Source organism: Lontra canadensis, unplaced genomic scaffold, assembly GCF_010015895.1.
Source record: "Lontra canadensis isolate GAN:19392208 unplaced genomic scaffold, GSC_riverotter_1.0 scaffold3, whole genome shotgun sequence".
Lineage (NCBI taxonomy): Eukaryota > Metazoa > Chordata > Mammalia > Carnivora > Mustelidae > Lontra > Lontra canadensis.
This window is the reverse complement of record NW_022630997.1, coordinates 52,730,871-52,743,891: the sequence shown is the minus strand read 5'-3', so window position 1 is coordinate 52,743,891 and position 13,021 is coordinate 52,730,871. Positions and strand designations below refer to the sequence as shown.

Below are 13,021 nucleotides of genomic sequence, written 5' to 3'. Positions count from 1 at the left end.
GCATAATGATGCATACCATGTATCAGAGGGTAAAATTAAGCTTATAAGGCTTTTCAGCTATATTTGATACTTTGGAACATGAGGGTCCTTATAGATCAATTTAAACTATCTGGTTGAACTATCTGCTTTAGTAATTACATGATTTTTTTCTGACTTTGCTAGTTTCAATTGGTAACTCCAAGTTTGGGGAAAACCATCTCAAATTAAAGGTTGGTTTTTAAAATCATTCTGTTAACCACTACCTGCCCACCTCCCCATGCAATGGGATGAATTATTAGTAATATGCTGAGGGTATACAGCTCTGCCAAGATTTACTTCCTGTTTCTACTTGGGTTGGTTTAGTATTATTTTCCAGTGTTCTGAAATTGCATGTCAGAATTTATTTGGAAACATAATAATTTGAAAATGGATATCTTGCTAATTGGAGCATCTGTCTCTAGCTACAGCTCTTTTCTTCTCTTTGTAACATCCTGATTTATAATGATCATCTCACCTTTGCAGATATTTCAGTATTTAGGAATAATGCTCAACCCTGTCCTGTCTCTGGAATAACATAAAGTCATCCTGGGTTATGCTATTATTCTACTACCTAGGAATTATTTCTGTGCTTCATTCCCTATCTGTTTGGTTTGTTGCCAACGTGGTGATTTATGTTTGCTTGCTTCTAGGCTATATTATTGTAATGCTTTCATATACAGACTAACTGATTAGATTCTGCACAGAAAGAAAGGAATACAGTTCACTTAATCAAGTGTGTTACAAATAATTCCCTGTTTCTTTAGGCTCCCTTATGGTTTTCTTTTCTGAGGAGGGATACAGAAGCCATACCACCAAAGTCAAGACCCTGACAATTTCCATTAATGTATTTGAAAACTATAGATCTTAGGTTTCTAGAATTGGTATAGCAAAAGAGCTGCTTAAATTTTGATAATTGCAAGTTTTATCCAAATAGATGTATAAACAGAGCTGATTTTGCTTTTGCTTTTAGTTTTCTTTCAGGTGTCATTTAGATTCAACATGATGTATACAATCCATCTTATTCTTACGGAATTGGGCCCTTTGGATTGCCTGGTGTGAAGGAATGATGGTTCTGGGGAGGAAGGAGTTTCTCACATAGTCTAACATTTCTCTCCGTGCAGATAACCTTAGCCAAAGGTAGACACTTAACAACTGAGCCACCCTGGTGCCCCACCATGCAGCTAACCTTTATCTGGCATCTGTGGTCAATAACCATTCAGCAACCCTTTGGTCACCTTTAGTGGTGGGGTCTTCAGGATTTTAAACACAGCTGGTAGCACTGCTATGTATTTCTAGTTGCTGGTTCCCATCCTCTGGGGTAATCATCTTGGAGCCTTGTTTTATTTTGTTTTTCTCTTTTCTACAGCACTTGCTATGGGCCGGTTGTGTCCGCCCAGACTCATATGTTGAAACTCTTATCCCCAGTGTGATGATATTTAGAGATTGGGCCTTTGTGAGGTAATTAGGTCATGAGGAGGGAACCCTTTTGATGGCACCCTTGGGCTGGCCCTTATGAGAAGACACAGGAGAGAGCTTGCTTCCTTTTCCTCTTTCTACCAAATGAGGGTACAAGAAGGACTTCTATAAACCAGGAAGAGGGACTTCACCAAGAACCCACTGTGTTGGCACTGTGGTCTCTGAATTCCAGCTTCCAGAGATGTGACAAAGAACTGCTTCTTGTTTAAACCACTGAGTTGATGCTACTTTTATGACAGCAGTCTAAATGGACCAAACCAGCTCTCATGAAGTATATTCCATATGGCTACCATGCAGATAAAAAGGCAGTTATCTAATTTGTCTTAAGCCCCTTCACCAACTAAACATATCCAATTTCTTTTGCCATCCCTCACCTCCCTGGTTTTCAAATATTTCACCATTCTGTTCAAGTTAGTAGCAAGTACCTCTCTTTGCCAGTTTCTCTCCTTTACCAGCCCATGTGATCCTGATAATTCTACTTAACCACTTCCTAACTCATACTACAATAGACATGCATAGGCCACACCTTCCTACTCAAAAACTCGAAATTCCAGGAAATTCACAGAAGAAACCAATGCAGAGAAAAAGACTTATTTAACCAAGCACTCTGCACAACTTTATGGGAGAGAAAAAAAAAATTAAATCTTGTGTATATAATATAGCTCCACAATGACCAACGGATCAAGTTTTCCATTTACTTCCTGATAGAATGGGCATAATATTATTTTTTTTAAAGTTTGAAAGGATAGAATCCAAATGATAATAATACTAATTCTTCTGGAGTGAAAGTACTACAGATACCTTGTGTTGCTTTTGCTTATTTGACGCTTCTATTTTTTTTCTATAAGGGGCCAGCATTGTTTCCGTAACTCTTTTTAAGACAGCCGACATTGTTTCCATAACTCTTTTTAGACTCAATATTCTAAAACAATTTGTCAATTAATTATTATAGCACAGATGACTTCCAAATGTTTAAACTCTGGGCATTAAAAAAAATGTGGAAATTATATTTTAACATCTTTCAGTATAAAGCAATTATAGTTTTATAATTGAGACAAAATCATGAGAAATTATCCATGACCCTAAAGTAAAGGCGAGGATTCTGAACAAAGAATTCATTGGAAACATTCAAGCAAAAACATTGCTTCTGGGTACATTGTTTTAAATCCATTTCTTTTGGAACCTTAATGTGGAAGATACACATACAATAATGTTAGCCCAGGGTAACACACAACAGAAAATGTATTTTTAAACTTGGAGTACTTATAAGCATCCTTAGACAAAAATGCCCAAAGTAGCTGCCTGAATTGAGACATCTGGAAAATGGAGGCATTATGTGTTGACCTGGGATAATTTGCTATGATGCTGGTGATTTCCTATTCATTTTCTTCAGTACTTTTCAAAGGACTATTGTATTTAAAAACCAAATTGCTGGCACTACGCAATTTGTAAAAAAAAAAAAAAAAAAAAAAAAAAAATACACCAAGTACACAAATTACTGGAGAAAAATGCTGCCTGTAGTTTCCAACCAAGTTAGATCCACAGAAAATGTCATGTCAAAATCCTGCAGGGTCATCCTGTATACATTTGAGGATGAATTTATTACCTTACTACCCAGACCATCCCAGCATTATAGAGCAAAAGCTGCCTGTGTAATGGAAGCTTATGCAAACATTGATTTCTTGTGGTTAACTTCCAAACGTCTTCAGATTATTCTTGGGCATTCTTGGAGCTTATCTCTTCACCCAGCAGCAGACAAGTGAGTTAATACACCGTGCGTGTGTGTCCATTTCTGTTGACACAATGTACAGGCTATCAGTTGCTATTAATTCCAGGAGAGTAAGGGCAGGGCAGAGGGCAGGCAAAGCGGAATCCCAACAAAACAGAAAAAGAGAATATGCACTGTCGGACCTCTTTTTGTCGAACAGTTCAGTTGGGTACCACTGATCTTTTAAAGTCTGTGTTTGTACTACCTTCAATTACTTGCTGAAAGCAGCACAGATTGGCTCGTACATGTCATTGTTTGGATAGCACAGAAACATGAATTAAATCTGTCAGTCTTTTGATCTGCATGCCAAGTCAACAGTGTAGTCATTGTAAGTACTTATCCAAAAAAAAAAAAAAAAAAAAAAAAAACCCAACAAAACCCAAAACAACAACAACAAAAAAAAAACCCACCCCCAAAAAACCCACTTTGTATTTGGCCATGAAGAAGAGAGGGAACAGTTTTTGCCCTTTTGCCTATTTTTATCACTCTTCCAATAATACTCCTTTTTAAAATGACATTTTTTTTGTCAGTAGGAAAAAAAAAACTCTTGTCAGATGCAGTTCTTAATTATAGATTTTGAGATCTGTGAAGGCTTGCATTACCTCCTTCCATTCAGGATATAACCACAAGAGTAATATAGAGAGAAAGGTAAATAGTAACCCAAGGAAAATACTGTTTTGCATTGGTCCTGGTACAACGGTGTGCAATTTCTTCCCTTAGTACTTTTCATAAAATTGAATACTCTGGGAGTAGACAGCACATAAAACAATCTTTCAGGAAGAAAGGGGAGGAGACACTGAGTTTCATTCAAGCTGAAGTTCAACGTTAAAAAAACATAATCGTCTACTGGAAAAAATGAGGTTGGCACTCTCCATTTTGTTTAATCACCCAAAATAAACATTCTTATCATGTACAGTGCTTCAAGAAAGAATGAAATGCTTTCCAAATCATGTTGTTGAAAGCACAAAATTTGAGGACCAAGATTAAAAGCTTCCTAATTTTTTATTTAGCTTGTATAATGATTAATATTAGTAGAAAAAAATGTGCAAAAGTTTTACATTTGAATAGCCACAAGTAATTAGAAGGAGATGGATAGCACTGATGGTTGAACAATCCCTAAATCTCAAAGTATTAACTATTTCTTAGGTGTCCAATAAGTAGGAGATTGACCCCATCCGGCCATGTGATCTGGAAAAGGATGGAGGAAAACTATAAGGAAGACAAGTGAGGTAGAGCAAAGGATCTCAGTAATAACCTATGTGATCAAACTCTGAATAACAGAGCAGCTCCTTCTAATTGAGAATCATTTTGAATTCATAGCTAATCCCCACAAAACAATCTGGAGGTAAACCAATCAGTCTCCAGCATGGAGAGTTAAGTCTCTGGACCTTCTGGGTTAACATCTTTAATGACAGCTACATTTATTTTATTTGAGGAGCTTAAAAGGACTCCCCCATTTGACCAATAATTAATATCCAAACCAATGATGTGCTGAAAAATCATGTTGACCATAATTGGGAGTCTCTACAAGTTCCGTCTTTTAGACGGAGAGAAGAACAAAGATGCTACTGAATGTGTTGTCTTGGGTCTTTTTGTCTGGCTGACCTCTCTGTAGATGAAAAATCGGTGACAGCTGTAGCTGTGTGCGGCACAAACATCGCTCTCAGTATTCTGTGTAACACACACACATCAGCTCTCTTTGCTTTGTTTCCAGAGGCGTTTTATTCTCGAGTTTCAAAGCTGAGAGGCAAGAAAAAGTGCCAATTGGAAGTCAAAAACAAAATAGTGAGGAGATACACTTTAATAGATTCATCTGCATTGCTTTGTTAGCAATCTGTAGTTCAGACTTTCATTTCTCCATCACTCAAATGAAGCACGTCTGAGTCACATAAAGACATAGTCTCTGAATAGCAAATTGTCATAGGAGGGGAAATCATTTTTGTTCCTTCATTCCAGCAAATAAAGTTTGTAAGGAATTGCAGGTTGTGTTTGGACTGGTTCTCGTGTCAGCTTAATGTTTGATTATCTGCATAAACCCAATATTTTATCCTGCTAAAGTGGAGTAGAAATCTCCAGAGATCTTGTCTTTAAACAGTATTTCTAGTACTTTCTGCTTTCAAATGTGTTCCTCCTCCCTGCCCCCTCTCTGTCTCAGCTCCCTCTTTGTCTTCTCTCTCTCTGGTGTGTATGTGTGTATGTGTGTGTGTCTGTGTGTGTGTGTGTGTGTGGCTTTTCTTCACAAGTTCTGGCCAGATCTTAAGGCAATATGAAACTGAAAAATAGTTTTTTTGTGCTTTTGTCCATCAACAATACCTCTGTTTGAACTTACTTGCTGAATATCACGTGTCTGAATTCTGTCATATAAGGACAGGAAGTATTATAAGTATTCAGTATGACTGAGATGTGGGGCCATGTAAAACTTAAGAGTTAATCATCTATGCATTGTTTTTTAGTGAACAAATACCAATGGATTAACGGTGCATTTTACCAAAAAAAAAAAAAAAAAAAAAAGCATATCCAGAGAAAATGGAGAAAATTTGAGTCTGAACATGAAGGTGATACTCGCTCTCATGCCCTGATAAAAGGCCAAAAATATAACACACGGCTCCTTCTATGTAAGTAACAAGGAAAACCTGGCCTTTAATTAAGACAGCAGCCACCATGTTTGTGGTAATGTTCTTCGAGCTTCATGGTCAGCATCACAGTGGTGATTTAGTAATCAGCCAAGATTCTGGGGAGTTCTGCTGTAACAGCCCCGTACTCAAAGTTTTAGGTGGAGTGAGACGCTGTAGCTTAGCAGTTATAAATTTGGTACATGGAGCCAGACGGACCTGAGTTGAAGTCCCAATTCTGTCATTTACTGGCTGTGCGGCCTTGGGCAAATTACTTGACTCTCTGAGCCTGTGTACTCAGCCATTAGAAGTGGAAAATGGAAAAGCTTTACAAGTTTGTACAAGAGAGCTTCTAAATTTGCTGGAAGGATTAAGAGAGAGAATTCCTATAAAGCCCTGGCAGGTAGTATGTACTCAATGGAGGGGAAAGACTTTATTTTATTATTATTGAATTAAAGGTTCTATCAGTTGTCAGTTGGCTCCAGGGGTGTTGGCTCATTGATTCATCCCAGAGTAGAGTTCTTCATACTGAGTGAAACTTCCAGTGGTTCCCAGAGGAGGGAAGCAGAGGGAAACAGGGAGAACAGTGAAGGAAGAGGGAAGTGGAGGTGGGAGAAGAAGTTCTGCTCATCAACTAATGTGCCATTGACTGTGAACCTCCCCACTGAAGGGAAAAAAATGAAGCGTCAGACTTTGAACTCTAAACTGTGAGCTCAAACTATAGGAGTGTCTTGGGCGTCTTCTCACTTGCCGCTCCAGAGATACTGAGGAAGACTGGTAGGAGTCTAGCTGGTTTCAAAACATAAAGCAGTAATGAGGAACCAGAGATGGACAAAGTCTTAGCTCTGTGAAGATTATGCAGAGTGCAGGGTGGTACAGGTGAGGTAAGGGGAAACTTCAAGGTCCCTTTTGAAAATTCTAGGCTCTGCCCTTGAATGTCTGTCCTGTAAGCAGATCTCCATGGCCTCAAGAGCTCACTCTGCGTGCACATACATTCACACTTGCATGTGCACACACACACACACACACACACACAAGCACAAGTGCCCTTCTGACTTCAGAAATGCTTCCCGCATAAGCATTTAATGACCTAATAAACAATTTAAGACTTCAGGTTAAGAGCTGGACCCCAAACAAGCACTTAGCACACAGTCACTTTAATATCAGTAGTTAGCTCAGAAATGCTTTCTGATGTAATACCTAAGAGCTCACCAAATGGCTTCTCAGGAAAAATTATTATAACAAAATATCAGTAAATGTCTAAATGTCGAGGCAGAAAATGGCACCTAGTTGTTTAAGCCAAAAACGATCTCTCTCTCTCTTGCCACATCCAAACTATTGGCCACCCTGTTTTCTTGGCTCTAAATAGATCCCAAATCTGGCCATATTTCACCATCTCTCATTCCCAGCCCTTGTCCAAGCACTGTCACTTCTCACCTGTTGCTTCTCTCACCCCTTGGGAATCCACACTTTACACAGAAGTCAAAGAAATTGTTCTAAATGTCAATCAGAGCACACTGTTCCCTGCTCACCTGCCTCCGGTGTCTTCCCACAGGACAGAGGAGTGGTCTTACTGCCAAGCTTTCCAGATTCACACCTCACTTGTCTTTCCAGCCTTTGGTCCCTTCATTAGAACCTTGCCCCTCCTTTGGCTCCTTTGCACATTCTGTTCCTTCTGCCAGGAGCATCGGCGTCCAACATTTCCCGTAGCTATCTCCTTGATATTATCCATGCCTGGTTTGAAGTGACACATCTCCACAGAGTTCTTCGCAGACCACACAGGGAAAAGGCCACCATCCTTGCGACCACACACTCACATCCTGGCTTCATAGTTCTTACTGCTATTTGACTGTGTCTTGGTCATTTCTTTGTTGATTTGCTTGGTGTCTGTTTCACCCAGTCTAGAGGATAAGTTCTGTGAGGGCAGATGCTTTCTCTTATTTATCACTGATTCTTCAATTCCTAGGACACTGTCTGATGTTGACTGTTGTGGAATAAGCATGTGTTGAATGTTTCCTATGAACAAGTATGATAGTAAGCTATCATAGTAAGGTGTATTTTATTTGTGTAATTTTAATAAATACTTGGTGTAATTTATTTAATATGGTGTATTTTATTTAATACTCCCCAACATTTTGAAGTTGGGCACAATTAGTTTCCCCATTTTCACAGAGGTGTATGAGAAGTAGAGATTAATAACTTGCCTAATGAAACGGCAAGTGAATGACAGAATCGGTCTTTCAAAAATCAAGTCTATTGTGACATAATTTATCGAGAGTAAATTATTCTCATTTTAGGTATAGAGATTAATGAGTTTTGATAAATGTATGCATCTGTGCAAGCAGCACTACGATTAAGATATAGAATATTGCCATCACTCCAAGGGGGTTCCCTTATGTCTTTTCTAAGCTGCCCCTAACTAACCCTGGCCCCTGGCACCTGGCGATTTACTTTCTATCGCTATAGATTAGATACAACGTATACTCCCTTGTGACATCTATATTTAAACCCAGTTTAGAAACTATGCTCAACTACTTTGTTTGGCCCTAAAGCCATTTCTGGCATTATCATCTTCTTTGATGCATGAACAGGTGACATTCAGGAATTTAGATCAGATTGCTATATATTCCAAAATTTTTATAATAAAAGTCTATTGTGCAAGCATAAATATAGGTATGTGTCCATAAATAAGATAACTAAATAGCCATCATTTATTAAAAAAAATACTCAAAAACTTGGTTCAAATTCTGGTTTTGCCTCTTATTAGGTTTGTGACCTTGAATTACTTTTTCACATAACAGGTTTTAGTTTCCTGATCCCCATATAAAAAATGCACATAATTATACCCAAATTGCAGAGACTGTACAAAGACTGTGAGAGATCTTGTAATTATAACACAGAGCATGTACCTGTACTGAACAGGGTATGGGTAACCACACTACTCATTACTATTTCTATTCCAGAAGCTAGGCTACACCGCCTTTTAGCAGCGTTTGTCTTTTCAAAGTATGACATTTGCCTTTGGAGACTCAGGCATCTCTGTGAAATGGGTAGATAAAGGAATTGTTACTCTGGCTGTTCTGATGGAGAAGCCACAGTCAGAGTGATGGGCATAGGCTGCAAAGAGTGCTGTTGGCAGGGTAAGGTCAAGAACACAGACTTTCCCAAAGACTCTCAAAGTAATTCCTGTGCATTATTTATTGTCACTATATTTTTGTTAAACTGGCAGAAGAAAACTGCCCTCATGGTATTTGATAAGTGGGACATCTTAGGCAAGAGTGTCTTAAATGCCTCTTTGAATTGTTAGTGTTAAATAATGACAGAGCAAGGATTAAAACGTCAGCCTGTGGATTTCCATTTTCTTATCCCCGAGCACTCCTATTCCACAAACTTTAAAACTGGAGCTTTACGTAAATGAATTACTAATCAAAGAAAATGTAGAGAATAAAGAGACAGAAGGGAAATGGAGAGAACTCTAAAGAAATTTGACGGAATAAAGATAAACACTGAAAATGGTAGAAGTTTTGAATATGGCCCATATGTTCTTCTGAAGCCAGAAATTACCCAGACAAATAGGTGGGAATATATGGCTGCTAGACAAGCAATGTACCAGAAATATCCATTTAGGGATATAGTAATCAATATGTTATCGAGAACTGTGTCTTCAGAATCATGGAGATATGCTGTTCGAATGATGACTCAGAAATTTCAAAATTCTTGGTCTTTGGCTACTTATAATGAGTTATTGGCTTGAACCAGAACAGAGAAGACAGCCTTGTAGTGCAGAAAAAAACTGTACTCCCTCTTAGCTAGCTCCTTGAAAAAGAATGTTGTGATAGTTGGTGAAGAAGCACTTTCTAAAATAAGAATATCTGTTTGGGGTACAGAACAATTCTTAATATTTCAATGTTTAAAAGCCATAGTTTCCAGCAGTGTTGAAAATTAGTAGAGTATAATGTTCCAGAATTCTCCTGCCCCTTTTCTGAAGACACAGAGTGGGGCAGGAGGGCTTTGCTGCTATCAAGTCATGAGCTACATATGGCATACCTCTTGAGTACTTGCTGGCACAGACCTAATTCTACTCCCTCCATTGCCAATCTACTTTTCTTGCCTTTTAAGATATAGCAGAGTGAAGGTTATACCTTCATCTTTTTGATGGTGATATAGAACTTCATTCTCTAATAGAAAGATACTTTCTGAATATTTGTAAAGAGATCTTATTCCCAGGAGGGCTTAATGAATACCACAGGTGCCCAGATGTCAAGAAGATTTTAGGAATAGTCCTGCCTAGAGGCAGAATGACGTATCTTAGCGGGAGGTGTTTGAATTATGCTGGAATTCAGAACATGCAAAGACACACTATAGTACTTTATATCAATTCATTCCTATTCCTGGCTCTTAAGTAATAACAAGAGCAAAACAACCCTCCATGTTTCTACATGCTGAGGATGTGTGGGTTGCATGCGTATATGGGGTTAGGTTTGGAAAGAGAATGTCTTTACTCCTTAGTGAAGTGCCCCTCTTGGTGTTTGAGCCGCATAGTTCAAGTTTAACAGTCTATCTAAGAGAGAATACGTAGCTGAGGAAAGATAGATGCTCAGCAAAGCTGGGGAATCGGTAAAAGTTGTCGCCAATGTCTTTTTATGGGACCACAGTTACCTTTCTCCCCCATTGTGTGACTTTGTGATTCCCTTTATGTTCAGTTTTCCCATCCTAACCACTCTACCCTACCATTACCCAAAAGCCATATGCCAGAACTTTCCTGAGCTCTTGTCAAAATATTGACTTGGACCCTTTCCCCTTCCAGGCACAATGACATGTGACTGCACGTGTGTCTGTCATGGCTCACATAGCATCTTTTCAGATGTGATTTAGTGCCAGTCATGAAAAATGAACAGTGTTAACATACAAATCTGAATTTTGTACTTCTCCAAAACAACTGGGGGATCTAAAGATACTGGGTTTACCATCCTGCAGCACAACAATCTCAAGGAGTGGAGGGGCTGCTACCCCCTTCCCCTCAAGCAAGGTAAACACATTGTAGTTTCCCAAGCTCCCAGAGGGGTCTAGCACCTTTTTTATTGTTTACATGGGGTAGGGTGTGTGGTTAGGGACTTCTGGCCACTGTTAGTCTCCGCCCTGGCCCTGTGGGAGCACAGTGGGGAGGAGTTCCGCATCCAGAAGCACAGAGGGGAGCTGAGCGGCCTGGAGGAGGGGACTCCATGGCCAGCAGTTTGGTCATTATTGGCTGTTCACCCATAGGTATCACTAAGGTCACACAGATTTGGGAAATCTTTTATGCTTGCTTTGTTATTTTACCCAGAGCAAAAACTAAATTAAAATAGCAAAAGGAAGGAATCAAAGATGAAAACTACCTACAGCCTCATCAGTGCTGTCTTTGAATGTGTTACCTGGAGAACTTTTTCATGGGTATATTCAGTGATTACCTATTTGAGATAATTGTAGATTGAATGGTGTTATTCTATATGTTCCCTTAACTTTATACTAGGAACCTACTTACTGTTCTGCCCTCTTTTTCTAAATCTCCTTCCAGTACCCAAAGTAACTCTACAAACAGGTAACAACATCAATAAATGTAGATCTAGGAGCATTTTGTTAGGAAAAAATGGGATCGTGCTGTGTACATTTATCTGCAACCTGCTTTTGTCATCTAACAATATACCATAGATACAAGGGAGGTTTATGTGACTTAAAAACCTGTGGCAAAGTCTCAAGGAGTGTCCTAGGAAGACTTTGTCTCTTCATAGAGGTTCTGTCTCTACCCACATGACTCTGAGTTAAGTAACATGAAGGCACTGGATGTATCTCAGGCATGGCTCACTGGGAAAGCCATGTGATTGGGAGTCTGGGCTTTGGCATCAGACAGATCAAAGTTTGAATACTTGCTCTGCCACTTATTGCCGGTGTCACCCTTGGGTGCAATTTCTGCTTTATTTAAGAAGCTAGCTGAGAGCTCATAATAAAGGCACAGACAAATGAGGTTCCCTCAAACCTGATACAAGTCAACCTTTAATTGACTTACCCAGGATTTAGCTGTAAGAAAATCTTAAAGTAAGCTATTTTGACTCTAGCATATATATGAATATAATGTATGATATCTTATCTTATTCTGAATTATATATAGGGAAGGGTATCATAATCTTTTTGGTGTTGAACTATTCTAAGGATCTTAATCATATCTCATTTTTATGTGTGTATGAGGGAAGTTATTAATTAATTCATTCATTTTGAAGTTTTGATCATGAATGAGACAAAAAAAATTATCTTTAGGGGCACTTGGGTGGTTCAGTTGGTTAAGCCACTGCCTTCCACTCAGGTCATGATCCTGGCATCCTAGGATTGAGCCCCACCCATATCGGGCTCCCTGCTCAGGGGAGAGCCTGCTTCTCCTTCTCTCTCTGCCTGTCACTCCCCCTGTTTGTGCTCTCGCTCTTCCTTTTTCTCTGTCGAATAAAAAAATACAATCTTTATTTTTTTTAATCTTTAAATAAAGCTAACAGCAAGGGATTCATGAAGTTTGTAGGAGATGAATTATGAAAAGTTCTCAGCTCCCTTCTGGCACCAGGTGGGCACGCGGTTGTAAAGAGTGTTCCCTTCTCCCTTCTGCCCACTTGCCCCATCACAGCCCTCCAGGCCTGGCCCCCGAACGCCTCCCTCAGGAAACCGTTGCTAACCTCCCTCTTTCTGTCTCCTCATCAAATCCCTTACAATGTTCTGAGTCGTTTTCTGCATCTTCGATCCCCTTCTCTCCACTGCCAGTCTGAAAGCTCCTAGATGAGTGGCAGGAACCGAATCCCTCCATCCCCTAAGGTTTCTTGGAAGGAAGACTTCGTGTAACTTCTACTCAAACCCTGGAAGACACAGAGCACAGGGGAACATGTGGAAAGAAAGCAGCTCCCCAGTACAGATGTCGCAGGTGTTTACCAGCTTCTTTGAGGGTATGCTCCCTCTGGGCTCTTGTCCCTCTGTCCCTTCTCCCTGTGGTGCTGCTGCCTGTTTTCTTTGCTCACAGCTCGCCTATCTTTTTTGGCTCAAGTGTTGGAGTACACATGTTAAATGCCCCATTGGCACCTTTTTGCTAGGGACTCGGGGGAAGAGATGCCCTAGAGTGGTTCCTAAAACTAGA

The 13,021-nt window shown here is 39.5% G+C and overlaps 1 protein-coding gene across 1 annotated transcript in view; it reads right to left on the bottom strand.

The window, feature by feature from the left end:
- Positions 1–12,697, bottom strand: part of LOC116858384 (solute carrier family 52, riboflavin transporter, member 2-like) — a 106,833-nt gene extending 94,136 nt beyond the window's left edge. Inside the window, exon 1 of the mRNA XM_032843146.1 lies at positions 12,570–12,697. Coding sequence (XP_032699037.1) covers positions 12,570–12,697 — 128 coding nt within the window. The remainder of the gene's footprint in view (positions 1–12,569) is intronic.
- Positions 12,698–13,021: the final 324 nt, after the last annotated feature.